Here is a 16,775-nt window from a genome sequence, read left to right as displayed (position 1 = left end):
CTTAATTTCTCTAGCAGGTCGACAATCTATTCACATAGTTGATAAACTGCTCTCATAGTGGGGAAATCATTTGGGTGTCTGCACACAAGTCTGTTGATACCCTTGCCCACAGACTTGTACACTCCCAAACATCCATCTGCCACACCAGCTAAGACATAACTTTAGTTTTTTCCTGTATGTTGGCAGTTCCTGCTAGGCATGGAAGGATGTGGCCTTGGCTGGAAGCTGGGAACAGTATTAGTCACATTTGTGCTTTGTAAAGAGTATTAAAAGTTGGTGAACTACAGTGGCCCTTTATACCTAAATGTATAATGAAATGATCTCTGTTTCTTTTCAGGAAACACACAATTCTCAGCTATTCCGGATATATACTGTATTCTGAAGACCTCTCATTGGCATATCTAACCATGTAACTTAAGTGTGGCCAGAAGGATGGCTGTGAGCATCCTTGAGTTACAGTCGCTCAACACACTCCATGAGGGTGCTACAAGCAATAGTAAACGCCTCCCGTTGCTATCAGTTTAACCTGTCTGGCAAGCAAGGCTGGTAGATTCTCCTGTTGACAAAGCGGCGGCCCTGTGGTTCAAAGAAGTGGAGTGGACTTTTTGGTGCTGCAAAGCTGGGACCCCCAACCAGATCCTATCTGTGGGTCAGTGAAATCTGGAGTGCCTTCAAACAGGCACTAAATGTGTGAGTAAGCCAGAGGTCAAACGGGAAGAACCCAAAGGGATGGGGTGAATCTGTTAGAAGAGGGTGTGGCTTCCTCTCCAGGGAGAAAACCAGAGGTTGGGGGAGCAGTGACTACAGCTTGTGATTCAAAGGGAGACGTTAGAAGGGAGGGCTGGGGCAGAAAAGGAGAACCGGAGAAAGTGAAGGCAGAAATTATTGCAGATGCAGGAGCCTTGGCCCTCTCTTCCTACAGCTGGAAGAAGGCAGGCCTGGAAATGAGAAGACAGTCAGAGGCTGCTGACAAGGCTGGAAGTGCGCGGCCTGGCGCCGACAGGAACGGGTGGTCGTCCGACAGACACACGCGCCCCCAGGGCCCTCCCCTGCGCCGGCCCAGGACGTACTGTTGTCCTCCGCCTCCTGCGGCGCTGAGGGCTTGCCCATCTTCACCCAGAGGATGCCCAGGAAGACGAGCAGTAGCCCCAGGCTGGCCCAGAGCAGGAGCCGAGACAGCCAGCGCTCCAGCCGGCGCCCCACCTCGGGCCGGGCCCGCGCCGCGCCAGTAGGGCCCGCTCGAGTCGCCCGCAGGCCTGGGCGCGGGTCGGGGCCGAGGAGGGCGGAAGGCGCCGGCCGGGCGGGAGACGCTGCCACCAGCGGCGGGCCGCGAGACCGGGCCCTGCGTGCCCTGTCGGGCGTCGGGCGTCCTCGTCCTCCTCGAGCTGCCGGACGAGGCGCGGGCGCCTGAGCTGCGCCGGTGGGCGGCAGCGGATAGGCAGAGGCCGCGGCTCACCTTACCCAGGAAGCCGCGGAGGTGGATATCGCGGTAGGCCAGGGGTCGCGATAAGGCCGAGCCCGAGGCCGGCTGGGGAGGCAGGATCCGCGCGGAGAGCGCGGCGGGCCGGGCGCGCAGCGGCGATCTCGCGTAGCCGGGGCCCTCTTCCGTAACCGTCCTCCGCGGGACTGGGCCTCCCTACGCGGCCGCATCCTCCCGAGCCGCTCCTCGTGCGCAGCACGGGGCTCGCCCGCGCAGGCGGCGAGTTGTTGCGGTAGACATCCTGGTGGTGTCGGTGATGGGGCCTGGCGGAAGCAGGTCCTGCACCCCCCCGCTCCCGCCGCAGTTCCAGGTCCACAGGCCGGCCATGGCCATGGCCAGGACGCCGCCCCCCGCCCGCCCCCGGCGCGCACCGCACCCGGAACTGCTCCCTCCCGCAGGCGCGGCGGAGCGGGCGGGGCCCCGCGCCATGATGGGAAGGTCGGTCGCCATGTTGGGAAGGTTTGCGCTCGGCATATGGGTCGGCCATGATGAGGAGGTCTGACGTGGTTCTTAGAGCCGCCATGGTGGGAAGGTCCAAGGGGGATTTAATTTTGTGTTTTGTTTTGTTTTGTTTTTCCCTCTCCGCTCTCCCACTTCCCTTTGTTTGTTAGATCAAACAGTATTAATCTTTTGAGTCCTCCAACCCTAGCTTTGCCTCTGGCACGTGGTAAGCATTCAGTAAAGTCAGTGTTGATTTAATGGATGAATTGGTTAATGGTGAACGAAGCCACTTCTGCGAATGGAGAGAGAGGATCATTTGTCTATCTGGGCTTGGGGACTGATGTGTGATCCGGTTTTATTTGGGCCGTATAGTACACGCCAGGCATGCTCCAAGACCCTGTCCCGACTTTGGGCTTGTTAACTGGGCACTGGGCGACACTGAGCACCAAGTAGGTGTGATCCCGGCCTTAGGACAGACACTGGCCCCAAAGGAGCGCCAGCCTGGAGAGGACGCAGTTTCCATAGTGGAGGCAGAGGAGCAAAATGCCCTTGGGCTCGAGTGAGCAATTGAGGCTTCTCTGCGGAGGGCCTGTGTCTGCGTAATGGGATTTTTACAAGGAGACATGGGTGGGAGAAGACTCCAGAGATACACGGTCCTGTAGCCTCACTGGTGGTTTAGGATGTGGGCTTTGGAGCCAGACAGTTCAGTTTCAAATCCCTACTCACAACTATTAGATGTGTGATCATATTCAATTAACGTTTTTAGCTTGTTTGCCAGTAAACCTCAATAGAGTTGCTGTGAGGATTAGAAGAGGTAGTTTGGCTAAGGTGCTTGGGACAGTGCGGGGCACACGCTCATGCGTGTTTATACTTAAACCACATCTTTGCAGTGTCAGTGCTGTGTAGAGTCTCCCACAGGGCAGGTGATTTGGTTACATGAAGGCTCTTAGCAGGAAACCCCTAAGGGAAGCAAGGGAATGTGGCAACTGAAAGTAGAGCCAGTTTATAATCTTCCTTCCACATCCCTCAACTCCCATTCCCAAACATTTATTGCTGGCCCAATAGGTTCCATCTATTTCTATCCCTGCTATTCCATTCTCCCCTTCCCCCAGGCCCCTTCTCCCTGGAATTGCCCCATATCTGTCCCAACAGACCCCTTACCCACTCCTCACTTTATTCCCTCCCCTCCCTGACACAGTGGGCAATGCTATGCTTCTCTGGGTTTTGCATTCCTGCCACTTGCTCCACCTCGGGGGTATTCAACCCTGGCCACAATTGCTGGGAAAATTACAGCCTCAGCTTGGTCAGCTTCCACTGTTGGCCTCCCCATCTCCCCCGACTTAGCTGCTCCCATGTGGTGTGATTTCTCTCACCAAGTGTTGTTTTCCTTTTCTCTGTCTGTGTTTGCACGGAATGCCATGAATTTGATATAGTGATTGCCTAACACATATACCACATAATAGTATTTTATTTCTTTCTGAAGCACTGTTTGCATGACAAATGAGTTGGTAACATTTGTGCAGCTCCTTGCAGCTGTGCAGTTCAATATATAAAGAATGAGCCTTTCGGCATCAGTACTGGCCCCACGTATTCTAAGAGGGCTTGAAACTAATGCTTAAACAAAGTTATCGTTACAGCATTTCACAGAGTTATGGTCTATTTTATCACAATGGATCTCAGGGCGATTTAAAAATATGGACTGAACTGGAGCCACCCCCAGTGGTGGCACGCAGTGTGGGCTTTGTCAGCTTCCTTGTGTTTGAGGACACTGCTGCTGTTCCACACACCTAGGGTCAAGTGGCCCACAGCCCCTCCCCCAGAACTCTGTTGTCTTCCCTCTGGTATAGAACCCACTGTGCTTGGAGTTGTGGCCTTCGGCCACCCATGGTCAGCCCTTCTACCTCCATGGTGGCTTCTGGCTGTCGATGGCCTTGTCTTGCAGGATCCTACAGGCAGGGCTTTGGGTGTGCACCAAGGGACACCCAGTGACCACTTAACAGCAAATTTGCTGATCAATGCTCCCCTTCCCCACCTCCTCTGAGACGGAACTTCACAAGTTAGTCAGGCGTTCCTCCCAGTTTTTGGGCCTTCCCTTTTCATCCTGGACTCCCAGCTCCAGTCACGTTCCTGCCCAGATTTATAGCCCTTCTTTGGTTTAGTGAAGTTGGCGTGTTCCTTTTTGCTTTCCTCCACACAACCATCCACACGCTCCCCTCCGCTTGGAAGGGCTCAACCTCTGCTCTTCTTTGCCACTGCTGCCCCTTTGGGAGCTGCCCACGAAGCCCACCAGGGCTTCTGGGAGCCAGCCTTTCTGTGCCTTCAGCCTGGCTCTCCTGCTGGGCCTGTCCACGGCAGGAAGGCATATTGTAAAGAAAAGGGCAATGTTGCAAAGTCAGAGGCTGCTCTGCATGCCCTCCTTTCTCATCACTGCTGTGTTTTTTTTTAAGGTGAGCAGCAGCTCAGGCTGTGGTCCGTCTTCCTGATGTATTAAAGGCAGAAGAGGAAAAACAAGCTCCAATATCTAAATCTACTTAGTAACCACATCCACACATTTGGCAGAGGTGAAGGGCTGCTCGGAGCATGCTCTGGATTCCCGGGGGGCTGCCACACTCCCTTCCGTCCCGCTGACCTCTCTCTGTCTTGGCAGAGCCTTATAATAATCACAGCCATAAATCTTTTAGTGGGTTCCATTCTCCTCCTCCTCCTACAAAAAGCCCTGCACACAGTTATCAGGTACTCAAAGATATTCAGGGACCACGGACTCGTCCTTGATCCCCCTCATGGAGGGCCTCAGCTATTCAGGGCTTCCCCACCTACGCCATAGGTGGCATTACAGTGGGGGCAGGGCACCGGGAGATTGTGGTTGAAATGTGGGGCCATTTGGGGCTCAGATTTTGACTGGAATGACCCCACGAACACCCAGCTTCCCGCTGCTCCATCTCAGTGCATTATGGAAGAGGAGGGCACTCTTTTTCTCTCTCTCTAGGTCTGAGGATGCATCGGCTCATGGGGAAAATGGAGTCACAGAGAAATGCCAGAATGGTATTTCATAATCTGTTGAAAATTAAACAAATCCCTCACTCTTTTGACTGCTCTCACACGTTGATATCCATGAGTAAGAGTTCCTTCAAAGGCATGGAATATATTACCCAATGTCAATAACAAATTGTGTATGAAGAAAAATGTAATGCTTTGAGAATATTTTCTTTTGGGCTTTGTCCATGATTAGATTATACTAAATTACAGCATACAGATATCAGACAATTACTCTTTGCTTTTAACTATTCAATTTCATGGCAAATCCACATAGCTCAGTAATGCTAAGATCACACTGATGCGGTTACCAAGAAAATACCTCATCATCTCCATTTTGTGAAGCTAGGTTCAAGTTGCACTGTAATGACCTGTGGTCCTGTTAAGTGTAAAGTACATTCCAGATGAACACGGGGTAATCCGTGCCTCTCTGTAATTGCCAGATATCTGGAGAGATTCTTGCAGATGTTGCTGGATAAGCCTGGGTGACGTGTGAAGAGGAATGGTGTCTTTGCTCTCCTGCTTACTCCGGCTACCCTCCCTATCTCTGATCCTGGTTGGTCTCTGGTCCCACTCATTCTATTGCTTTAACCAGGAGCATGTCTCTTTTTCTTCTGTTTTGTGAAAGCATGGTCATTTTCTCTTCACTCAGCTCACAGAATCCTCCCCAACCTCCTCCCAATTTTAATTTCTTCCAAAGCTGTGGATGTCCCATAAGCAATCAAGCTGGCTGTCCTGGAAACTGGAGGAGCTTGTTAGTGAAAAAAGAATTATTTGAGCCGATTGTGAGAAATTGAACAGTGGCAGGAGGGGGAAAACGAGAGAAGAAAGGAGCCGACACATCTAAACAAGTGGCCAGGGCACTGTGCATACAGATGTAGGTGGTAGTTGGGTCCCTGTTGCAGCTCATTACCGAGAAGCACATCCGAGGCCGCGGGGTGAGGGTTGGGGCTGTCGGGCGGCAGCGCTGAGCTTTGAACAGGGCTTTTCTGCAGAACGCACCTTCTCACTTCCCCAGTGCTGTGGTTGCTGGACCAATTCCCACCTAAACAGTGCAGACCGCCTGGGCAGAGTCTCCTGGGGACCCCATGTCCCTCCGTGGTGGGTGTCTATTTCAACTAGAGGCACTTCAACACCCAGAATCTCAGGGAAAATGCCCCAGCCAGTGCTGGGGCCCCGCCCCAGAAATGGGCACCCCCTGCTGGTGATGGGGGAAGGCGGTCTCGTTACAGGGGCAGATTCCAGCAGAGGATGAGGGAAGGACACAAAATGCATTTTCCACGGGGAAAGGGACCACCGTGAGCATCTCGTTTCTCTGCTTCTTGGAGTATGTTACAGAAAATGGGGTGAACTGGCTTGGTGGAGCTCGGAAGGGCAGGGAGGAGTCTTGGATCCAGATCTTCCCAGCAGCAGGCTTTATAGATTTCTGTGTCTCCCCCGCCGCCCCCCGCATGCCCTTCTGCCGCAGCCCTCTCTCTCTATTACCGGGTGTCTTGGCAGCATTTCCCAGGAACCTGCAGCTGCTCCGGGATTGATCGGTATATGCTGGAAATGCGTGTGAATGTGTAGCGTGGCAGGGGTGGGAGCCCATGGGAGGTTTGAGTGTTTCTCAGGAGAATTCAGAGTACCTCCAACAAGGGTCCCTTGTTCAGCGTTGGAGTTCTTGTTCTGGTAACTACTTTCTGTGGCTAAGCCTGGGTGGAAATGCAGAAAGGACACTGTGTCTAATTGCTGGTAACCTATGGATGGAGGGAGCTGCAGTTCCGATGTGGCCCCAGTTTATAAATAAATGAACATTCATTAATGTAAAATTAAATTAGAATGAAATTTCCCATCCAGTTTTGTTTAGAAGGCAAAAATAAATGGGTTGGCTGTGTAATTCTGCTGCGGATGCTGGGGCTGATAGTCACAAGGTGATAATAGTAATTTGCTCTTTGCTTGTGCCTCCATCCCAGATCTCAAGGCAGATATTACCACCTTGGTTTTGCACAGGCTCATTGAGGTTAAAGGGCTGGTTGGAAGTTACTTGGCAAGGGGTTGAGTGCAGAGGCCCTAAAATTCTCTGGCCCATTAGACCTCCAGCATGTCAGTAAACTGAAAATGGACCGAGACCCGGGAGACCTGAATTCCAGTCCTCACTCTGTCACTGGCTCGGTGTGTGGGCAAAAAAATGATGAGTTTCCTCACCTATAATGGAAGGGCCAGTGAGTGGTACTCTTTTAGTTGTTTGGATCTGAGTTAATATTTGAACTTAGAACTCACAAAAGGCACACAATGTTAATGTAAGCATTATTTATGGCCAACTTTCTCTGAGCTTTACTTTTCCCGCCTTTTTCTTGCGACCTGAGTTTGCCCTTTGGGAATTAAAATATTAAATAAGAGTCATTTCTGTGTATTTCATGCTTTATTTGCTGGAGGGGGATTTGCTTTGGAAAGGGTGTTTTCCTTCCAGGCCCAGCTGGCAGGCTGTGCAAATTCCCAGGGCCTCACTTGCGCGGTAGAGTCCTCCCAAATCTGTCCACCTTCTCCCCAGCATGGCCGTCACTTGGCTGCTGGAGAAAAGCAGAGGTTTGCACTCAGTACCATCAGCAGGTCTGCTTATGAAACTGCCCTCTAAAACCTGCCTGTAGGTCGGAGGGAGGAGGGGGCACCAGGGCAGGCTGGGCGGGAAGGTGGGATGTTTTGCAAGGAGCCCGGAAGCTGTCTATAGCCTGGGGCAAGTCATTTAACCTCCCAGTTTCTCCATCACTAACAGCACTTTCTCGAGTCTCTTCTCTCCTCCTGGGGACTATGAGAAGTAATTAGTGGCTGTTTGTCAGAGGAGATGTAGCTTTGCTCAAGTAACTCAGGCAGACCTTGAACTGGGCAAGGCCAAATGGAGCTCAGGACTTTAATTTGCAGAATGAATGGGGAAGGGAAAGTGCATCAAGGTTTCCTTCGGAGCAACTACCCCGTGGTGATGTTGTGGGAGGGAATTAAAATATCTGGAGCAGGAGAGTGGGGTGGGTTGCTGGGAACCCAGTCTGAGACCCGCCTCCCTGGAGAACTGGGGCTCTGCAGCCACCAGCAGGTATCACAGCATAGCCCAGGGAGAAGACAGCTCCACATTCTCAAGTGCAAAGCCGCCAGACAAATTGCCACCCTGAAACCCTGCCTCTGGAGTATTAACGCCAGGGTGGGCGGAGGCTGGCCAAGCTGCAGAGACGCCTGCCCTCCCCGTACCGTGCTGGGGAAGCATCTCACTCAGCAGCCCTTCCAGAGCGGCCCGGTACTTTTCCAGCTGTCTGGAGTTCATCCTCATTCCAATTTCCAGAGGAGCAGTCAGCTGTGAAATAAGACAGCATTAATAATAAGGGAGAGGTGTGGAGAGGGCCCTTAACCCCTGGGTGCACTACAGGTGGCAGGAGGGACCCACGGGAGCCACATCACCCTGCAGACCCCACTAGAGCCTCTAGGGATGGCTGGGAATTCTGCCACCTTCCCCTAATTCTAACCAGAGGGCTGGATCCTGAAGGTCTCTGAGTCCTGCTGAGAGGATCAACACACCTTCCCTAATGGTGATGCTGGGACAGGAGGGGTGGGGTCAGCAGGAACCCCAGCAGGCTTTTCTCACGAGGAGGGAATTCACTCCCCCCTCAACAATAATAGCCAACATTGTGGAGCCTTACCCTTATTCTATGCTTTACACTTATTCTAAGTGCTCTATGTATATTAACCTCTTAATAGCTCTGTGGGGTAGGGACGGTTAACGTTCCCATTTTGCAAATGAGGAAACTGAGGACAATGAGATTGAGTAACTTGCTCAAGGCCACACAGGTGGTAAGGAGCAGAGGACGAAGATGTTACATCCAAGGGGCCTGGCTCCAGGGTCTGTGCCCACGATCACCAGGCTACCTTTCCTCTTGTTGTCTGGAGGCTCTCCACCAAAGCGGTAGTTGCAGCCTCGAGGCAGAGCCTAGGGCACTGATTGATCTCCCTGTCGCCCCCGCCCCCCCCTCCCCCGCCAGAGTTTCCTGGATCAATACTCTTGCTGCACAAACTAGCCAGCAGACTGGAAGACTCCTGGCCTCTGCCTCCCACTGGGCTCCCTGAGTTCTAGGAATGGGCCTCCTAGACCCTTGGGGGCTCAGGGTGCCTGAAGGGTGTCTGAAGGGCCCCAGTCCCGTCCTGCTTATGCCATTCCCGGCTGTGGTTATGCCTCTCCTTCTAGACCCTCTAGCAGGGTCCTTACTTGAACACGAGGAGGCTGGACTGGGCAATCCCAAAGGGCCCTCCCAGCTCTGTGTCGTGGTTCTAGGAGATGGAAAGAGGTGAGAGGGGCCCCAACCAAGCCTTCCCAAGAAGGCTTCATGGACATACCATGTCCCTGGGCAACCTTGGAGTTAGTGCCTCAAACTCCGACTCAGGTGCATTTAGGAGGTGATTCTGAGTGTGTTCCTGCTCGCCAGCTGCTGGATTCCCTCCCAGCTCCCTCCTCAGAAGCCCAAGGAGTTCGGAGTGGATGTGGGGGGAAAGGAGCCCCACCTTGCTGAGTGCTGAGTGCGGCGACAGCACCCAGGTTGTTCTCTGGGCCCAACAGCACCGGGAAGGATCACTGGCCTGTGTCCAGTGGGAGGTGGGAGTCCAGCTGTGTTCTGCCCTGACTCCTGTGTGACCGTGACAAGGCCCCTGCTCTCTCTGGATGTCAGTCTTCTCGCCCCTCGGGCCCCTTTGTGTGGAAGTGACCCACACTCAGGCCTGGGTCTCTCATTCTCCATCCATACCTGTCCCCTCAAATGGCTCACCCACACCTAGCTTGAAATTCCTTCTAACCACGGATGACTCCTACATGTGTGCCTCCAGCCCTCACATCTCTCCTGAACTCCAAACTTGTATGTCCACCTGCCCGGGCAATGTCTCTGCCTGGATGCCCAAGAGCATCTCATGGTTTTCAGGCCCAGTCTGACTTCCTGACCTTCCTCCTGCCATCCTGCAGCCAACCACAAACTACTCTCTCTGTGAGTGGCAAATCCCTCTTTAGTTGTTTTGGCCCAAACCCTTGAAGTCAATTTTCACTTTTTCTTAACATCCTATATCCATTCTTTCAGCAAATCCTGTGGGCTTCTACCTCCAAAATATTTAAAACATCCAACCTCCTTGCCCTGCCTCCACCAAGACCGCCTGAGGCTGAAGTCTCCTCTCTCTTTTTCTCTGTGTCTCATACTATAGCAGCCTCCTCAGCGGCTCCCTAACTCTGCCTTTGTCCAGTCCCTTCAGTCTGTTCTCAGCAGCTGGAGAGACCCCTTTAAAATGTAAATCAGATCCCGTCCCTCCTCTGCTCAAAACCCCCAAGGGCTCCACTTCAGCAGAGTGAATGGAGAGTCCAGTGGCCTGTGAACTCCACAGTCTGTGCCTGCCCCTCCACCAGTCTCTCTGGCCTCCTCACTCTTCCTGAATGCACCAAGCCCTCTCCTGCCTCAGGAACTTTGCACTGGCTGTCCCTTCCGCCTGGAAGGCTCTTCCCCCAGAAATCCTTGTGGTTCATGCCTTGCTCTCTTCTGGTCTGTGTGCCCCTACCGTCTCCTAGGACACCTGCTGTTGCCCACTGAGATCCATAACCCACCACGGCTCCTTGTGGCTCTGTTTCCCTCCATAGCACATGTCATTTCCTGCCACACTGTTGAGTTTGCTTCCTGTCTTTACCTTGTTTGTGGTCTGTTTCAGTCGTCCTAGGATCTTGTTTCTTCTTCCCTATGGAGTGTGAGTTCCACAAGGGCGGAGATTTTGTCTGTTCGCCACCCTGTCCCCAGTGCCTGGGACAGTGCCTCAGACCTAGGAGGGGCTCATTTATTGATCACCCAAATAAACGAGTCTGTGAAATAAAAGAGCTCACGGGACAAGCTCAAGTTTCTCCCCAGCCCCAACAGTCGCCCTGGGTGTTGAGGCCTGTGGCTGGCTCCTGGGTTTCTGTCTGGGAGGGGAGGAATTGGCACCCTCGCCACCTCTCTCCGGAAGACTGCAGCACCTGCTGCCTGGCCTCCTGCCTCCACTCATGCTGCCCCAGCTCTAAGAGGGCTCCGGTGACTTCCCTGCTTTGAATCCTCAGTGGCGCTGCATGCAGGCCCTGCCTGGGCTGGCCATGCTGCCCTCTCGCCTACTCGGCTGGCGCCTGCCATAAGGGCCTGGCGCCCACCAGTGCTCCTCAGTCTTTGTGCTCACTGTTCCTTCTCCCAGGAGGTCCTTGCTCCAGCTCTTTGCACAGGTGGCTCCTTCCCTTCATTCAGGTTTCAAGTCAAATGTCACCTCCTCCAAGAGGCCTTCCTTGACCCATCTCAGGGACAAAGCAGTCCCCCAAACCCCACTCAGTCACTCTCCTACTTCCTTATCTGGTGCCTGAAATGGTTGATTTATCTCATTGTTGGAGTCGTCTCTCCCTACGAGGATGGAGCTCATTGCCTGGATGTCTTGCTCACTGCTGTATCCTAGGACACTCTGAGGCTCGCTGTGGTTTGTGGGCCCTGCCTCCAGGCCAGGCAGGGGAATGCATGCCCCGCTCTGAGTTTCTCTCCCTTGTCCCGGTTGTCTGCTCACCTTGATCATTTCATTTCCTTCTTCCTCGATGGACTCCGCAGGGTCTACAGGACCTTCCTCCCCAGACCTCTGCCATACACTCAGGGATTTCTTTTGCCCTTTACTCCGTTCCTTTTCCTAAGGGCAGAGCAGAAAATTGCACAAAACTGCCCTCCCTCAACCCACCTTGATGGCCCCTCGCCTGTCTCCATCTGCCCAGGATGCTACCTGCCCCCAGCTCCCTACAGACTGAAAGAACCCTCCCCGCAGGAGCCTTCTGCACGAGGAATCTCCGATACTAACTAGTGGCTCATGGATGGCCCTTGAGATTGCCCACCAAGAGATCAACTTGAAGAGGAATCCATTCCTTTGTAGTTAAAACATTGCACCCAGATTGTTACTGTTAATTAACTTAAAAAGCTGAAAATAATGGCTACCCTTCAAGCATATTAAGTGTGAAAATGTGTCTTTTTAAGCAGAGCGCCTATTAAAAAAGTAGCAAGTCAGCCTAGCCTGGGAGGGCGCCATGGGGTGGCCCAGGAACTCAGAGTCCCTGGGAGGTGATTTATAAGAGGCAAGACAGGAGATAAATTATGGAGGAGGGAGTTTGTAGCTTCTTCATAAAAATCCCGGTGCCTGGCAATTATGAGGAGAAAAGCCATGGAGAGATTAATGCAGTGTCTTTTGCTGGCCATTTTGCTAGTTTATGTTCCACTGGGTTTGACTATTCCTGTCCAGCTGCCAGTCTTGCCCGGCATGCTGCCGGCCAGGTCCCCGAGCACTGAGATCCTCATTCCTTTGCTTTCTCTAGTGACACTCTCAGGACTCCGCTGTTGGCCTGCCCTGAGACGTGGTGATTCTAGAACAAACGGTCATCCTGTGGGGAGTGTGCCAGCGTGGAAGACAGTGTGTTGGGGTCTGCTGTAGTACCTACCCAGTTCCCATGTCTGCTTGAAGAAGGGGATCTGGATTCGGCCTTGCCCCTCAAAAGAGCGCTGTTCACTGGGAATGTGGATCCCCACACACCTCCCCGCATAGAGTGGGCAGTTGCAGACAGGCTGTGCCCCACAGCCTCGAGACCTCCCTGGGCACTAACTCATGTATTCATCCCTATTGGAGTCTCAGTTTCAGACAGGGTGGAGCATGGAAGTCCCTTTCTTCATCTCCTGGGATTAAAGAGAACCAAACATCTGCATAGACACTCAGCATCCCCTGAAGTCTAAAGTAAAAGGCAGCCGGGAGGCAGAGCCAGCAGTTCCATTTTCCTTAGGCTCCACTGCCTGAGTTCCACAAGGCCTGCCTGGTTGTCTTCTGGGCCCTAAAGAGGAGGTTTTGGCCACTGCTACATGGACCACAGCCTTGTTTCCCGCCTCTGGGTGCTGGCTCCCATTGGTCCCTTGCTCCTGATCTCTCAAGGCCCCCAGCTGAGTTCCACCTTTTCCCTGCAGGCTTCCAAGCATGCTCCAGCCCTTGGTGATTCTCCCTCCTCTGAACCTGAGCACCACTGATGGGGCAATTCATCATGCCCTGCCTGTGACGTCTCTCTTTTGTCTGCGACTGTTAGTTAATTTTTCATATGTTCGTGTCTTGGCACCCCAGCCTGCTCCCTGGACATGGGGAGGTGCTGAGATTCTTTTGCATGCTCGGGCCCGTCGTCCAGGGTGGCCTCTTATACTGCAGAGCAGCTCAGTAAATATTTATTGGCTTGTTAATTAAAAATTTCCTCCAAAGGATAAGCAGGGGTGGGAAAGATATTGCTCATATGAGCCACTGACATGTCTGAGTGATGCCAGTGAAGGCGCAAAGGTGGCCAGAGAGGCGGCTGGGACTGGGGGTTATCTTGGGTCCTGGTCCTTCACACTTTCCTTGGTATCGCTGGCATAGGTCATAGTGACCTCAGCCTTGCTAGCAAGGCAGCAGGAGGTTCTTACCTGCATCCTCTGGAGTTCGCCGTAGGTGAAGATGGGGACGAAGGCTTCCGTCTGGGAGGCCAGCATGGCAGCTGCATGCACCACCAGCAGAGCAGCCACAGCCTTACGGGATACCATCTTGGAGCTGAACAATGACAAGGAGCTCTTGTCACCAAGTTTGGGGTATAGTGGCAGACTGCTGTGTCCGAGGCAGGGGCCCTCAGTTCTGGCCCATGCCCCAGCTCTCGCTGTGTGATCTTCAGCCAGAGCTCAGCCTCTCTGGATTTGGGCCTGGCATCAGAGCTTTAGCAGATGAGCTCTCAGCACCTTTCTGCCCCAGAGCTGTGGCAGCTGGCCAAGCTCCTGGGAAAGGCCGTCGAGCCCCTTGCCACACACCAGGGAGGAATCATTTCACTTGTCTGTTCTTCTGTTTTGTTACAGGTGAGGTCTTCTGGGGTCGGCTGGGCTCATAAGGCAGGAGGACCTCATCTTTCAGAGAAGGACTGCCTAGATTATCAACAGACCTGTGCCCCAAGACCGCGGGAAACCTCCCTGCCCCAGTGCCTATTAGAATGGCAAAAGGGGTGGACCCAAGCCCAGATGACCAGGGCTCTGCCTGGAAGTGCCAGGCCAGGACCCTGGGTCTGTAGAACCTCTGTCATTGCAAAGGATGAGCCAGATGGAAAAATTCAGCATGGAGCTGTATCCCTGAGCCAAGAGGGCACCCCTCCCCTGTTGGGGGAGCGATGGCTTGGGAACAAGCCCCCTGCCCCATGCTCCAGTGCATCTAGCTGCCTTTGGCCACCATCCTGAAACAGCAGGGAGCAGGCCTCCTCTTTCCTCACACCCTGGAACCCAGTGATTGCTGACCAGGAAGCAGGTATGTGTAGAATAGCTGGCAGGACATTGGGCTGTGGTGGGCTTTTGGAGCTCCGGTCCTGGTGGGGAGCAGTTAGGCATGGTGACTGCAGGGGTGCAGAGCCTTAAGAAAGCGTCCACTGGGCGACTTTGGGCAGGGACAGGGTGGTCCTGGGGTGGGGGTGGGCGGCCTAGCTGAATGCCAGCCGTGGTTGACTCGTTCAAAGGCAGCAGGGGCTGGAACCTTGGCCTTCTGAGGCCCAGTGCTTTTCCCAATACCCCATTCCACGTTGCCTCTGCCCATAGCAGGTGGAAGAAGGCACAGGGGGCAGGCCTGTTGAATGCATCTTGGGCACCACTGTTCCTGTGCTGGGTGGACTACTGAGTGCAGGGAGGGGAGGCCGAGACAGCAGTAGGGGTAGGGTGGAGGTAGTTACAAGGTTTCAGATAAAGTGCTCCTCCAGTCCTTAGGCAGCCTGGATTCTGTCAGCAGGAGAGGGTCTGCCCTGGAAAGGCCTCGGGGCTCCTCTGCAGGTCTCAACGTGGCTCCCCCTTTGAACAGAACTTTCCAAGGCTGCAGGCTTGCATCCTGCCTCTCAGTCAAGACCTGTCTCCTCAGTCATCTGAAGCCACCCTGCCAAGCCAGACGCTCCCTCTGCCTTCTTACTGTTCCAGCTCTCTCTTCTTCCCACTTCCTATTTCCCCTTCATTTTGTTCAGACTCCATGAACAAGAACAAGAGAGCTCAGACAGCGAAAGCCGCCCCATCCCAGCTGTATGCAAATTCCCAGCAGGCTGAAAGGACCACCTGCCCACTCAAGACCACCTCCCAGGAAGCCGAGGCCCTGTGCGGAGCCTCAGAGGAGCTTGAGCTGAAGGGAGACTGGGTTGAGGTGGGTGGGACCCATCACTGTTGCTCCCGTCTCATTCCTGTGCTTTCCCTGAAGAGTCTCTGGGGCCTGCTTTTCCCCCAAGCAGAGATGGATGTGTCACATTTATAGCGTCCCATTTCCTTCTCAGAGAAGCTATAGATCCTGTTTCATTCTGGTGTATTTAATTCACTCCATAGGAATCAATAAAAACTTTAAATAAAAAAAGGCAAAATCCAATTGCTGCTCATTTTCTTGATCCAACTGACAGTCGGCATGTCACCTAAGTTCATGTGTTCTGGCGAGCTGGAAGTGGGAGAGGGAGCTTTTCATTGTACAGTGAGGCACTAACTTTCCTTTCCCATCATCAGAGATGGGGGGCTTCAGCCTTCAAGTGCCCAGCTCTGCATGACGGAGGTGACTGTCTGCCCTCCCCTGCAGCACTCCTGGTCGGGCCAGCCTTGCCTCCCCGTGTGCTCTCCCCTGGGGTCAACTTCTTCTTTTCTTTTCGTTCTTTCTTTTCTCTTTCTTTCTTTCTTTCTTTCTTTCTTTCTTTCTTTCTTTCTTTCTTTCTTTCTTTCTTTCTTTCTTTCTTTCTTTCTTTCTCTTTCTTTCCCTTTCTTTCTTTCCTTTTCTTTCCTTCCTCCTTCCTTCCTCTTTCTTTCTTTTTCTTTCTTTCTTTCTTTTTCTTTCTTTCTTTCCTTTCCTTCTTTCTTTCTTTCTCTTTCTTTCCCTTTCTTTCTTTCCTTTTCTTTCCTTCCTTCCTTCCTTCCTTTCTTCCTTCCTTCCTTCCTTCTTTCCTTCTTTCTTTCTTTTTCTTTTTTTTTTTTGAGATGGAGTCTTGCTCTGTCTCCCAGGCTGGAGTGCAGTGGTGCCATCTCAGCTCACTGCAACCTCCACCTCCCAGGTTCAAGCAATTCTTCTGCCTCAGCCTCCTGAGTAGCTGGGACTACAGGCGCCCACCACCATGCCCAGCTAATTTTTGTATTTTTAGTAGAGACAGGGTGTCACCATATTGGCCTGGCTGGTCTCAAACTCCTGACCTCGTGATCCGCCCACCTCGGCCTCCCAAAATGCTGGGATTACAGGCATGAGTCATCGCAGGGCCAGCTTTTCCTTACCTTTCCAGAGCAAAGCCACCATGCCAAGAGGAGCCCTGCATCCATGATGAGCTCTGGCTTGGGTTCCCGGCCCACCGTGGATGTGCCAGACCCACCCACAACAGACTCTGCTTTGCCAGGAGGTGCACCCACCTGCTTCCCTCCAACCTCTGTGCCTCAGCCCTGCCTCTGCTCACTAATGCCTTGGGAATCAGCTCGGGCACTCAGTGTGAAGGCCAGCTGGGCACTGGACGTAGGTGGCAGAGGGCCCTGGACCAGGCTGGCTCTGGCTTGCACCACCGTTCTGCTTTAGGGCTCATGCCGACCACTCCCCACCCACTTTCTCCGAGGGCTACTTACAGCGTGCGTGTGGTCTGAGTGGGTCTGGAGGAGTCTCTCTGCTTGTCTTCTGGTGTCCCACTGATCTGATGGGTTCTTATATACCTCCCAACCCTGGGAGCTGCCCTTGGAGCCCATTAACCTTTGACCACAGCTTTGGGGGCCCTCAGTGGGGGAGCCTGGATTCTTGAAACTCG

The 16,775-nt window shown here is 53.3% G+C and overlaps 2 protein-coding genes and 1 long non-coding RNA gene across 6 annotated transcripts in view; 1 reads left to right on the top strand and 2 right to left on the bottom strand.

Moving 5' to 3' along the window:
* Positions 1 to 1,832, bottom strand: part of LEMD2 (LEM domain nuclear envelope protein 2) — a 17,835-nt gene extending 16,003 nt beyond the window's left edge. The window contains exon 1 of the mRNA XM_017853657.1: positions 1,071 to 1,832. Coding sequence (XP_017709146.1) covers positions 1,071 to 1,110 — 40 coding nt within the window. The 5' untranslated portion in view covers positions 1,111 to 1,832. The remainder of the gene's footprint in view (positions 1 to 1,070) is intronic.
* On the top strand, positions 1,832 to 15,296 carry LOC108516266 (uncharacterized). 3 transcript variants are annotated; one of them, XR_001881754.1, is made up of 3 exons: positions 1,832 to 1,918; positions 13,855 to 14,293; positions 14,991 to 15,296. It is a non-coding gene; the product is annotated as an uncharacterized LOC108516266 (long non-coding RNA). The 3 variants fall into 3 exon arrangements; XR_001881753.1 differs by having other exon boundaries at positions 14,834 to 15,296; XR_001881752.1 differs by having other exon boundaries at positions 14,736 to 15,296.
* Positions 5,523 to 16,775, bottom strand: MLN (motilin). 2 transcript variants are annotated; one of them, XM_017853658.1, is made up of 5 exons: positions 16,600 to 16,775; positions 13,435 to 13,558; positions 11,525 to 11,641; positions 8,177 to 8,279; positions 5,523 to 7,506 (listed from the first exon to the last, which is right to left on the bottom strand). In XM_017853658.1, the coding sequence occupies exons 2-5, from the start codon at positions 13,549 to 13,551 to the stop codon at positions 7,496 to 7,498; spliced, it is 348 nt and encodes a 115-aa protein (XP_017709147.1). In that variant the 5' UTR covers positions 13,552 to 13,558; positions 16,600 to 16,775; the 3' UTR covers positions 5,523 to 7,495. The 2 variants fall into 2 exon arrangements, with proteins under 2 accessions (XP_017709147.1, XP_017709148.1); XM_017853659.1 differs by having other exon boundaries at positions 7,344 to 7,503.

This window comes from Rhinopithecus bieti, unplaced genomic scaffold (assembly GCF_001698545.2).
Source record: "Rhinopithecus bieti isolate Rb0 unplaced genomic scaffold, ASM169854v2 scaffold_36553, whole genome shotgun sequence".
NCBI lineage: Eukaryota > Metazoa > Chordata > Mammalia > Primates > Cercopithecidae > Rhinopithecus > Rhinopithecus bieti.
The sequence above is the reverse complement of the archived record's forward strand: the minus strand, read 5'-3'. Positions and strand labels throughout refer to the sequence as shown.

Excerpts from the sequence above, each read along its gene's own strand:
- MLN (XM_017853658.1), bottom strand. The coding sequence starts at position 13,551 with ATGGTATCCCGTAAGGCTGTGGCTGCTCTGCTGGTGGTGCATGCAGCT. Across the intron at positions 11,642-13,434 it reads GCGAACTCCAGAGGATGCAG|GAAAAGGAACGGAGTAAAGG; the intron begins GTAAGAACCTCC and ends CTCTGCCCTTAG. Across the intron at positions 8,280-11,524 it reads AAGGAAATGAAATGATCAAG|CTGACTGCTCCTCTGGAAAT; the intron begins GTGAGCAGACAA and ends CTTATTTCACAG.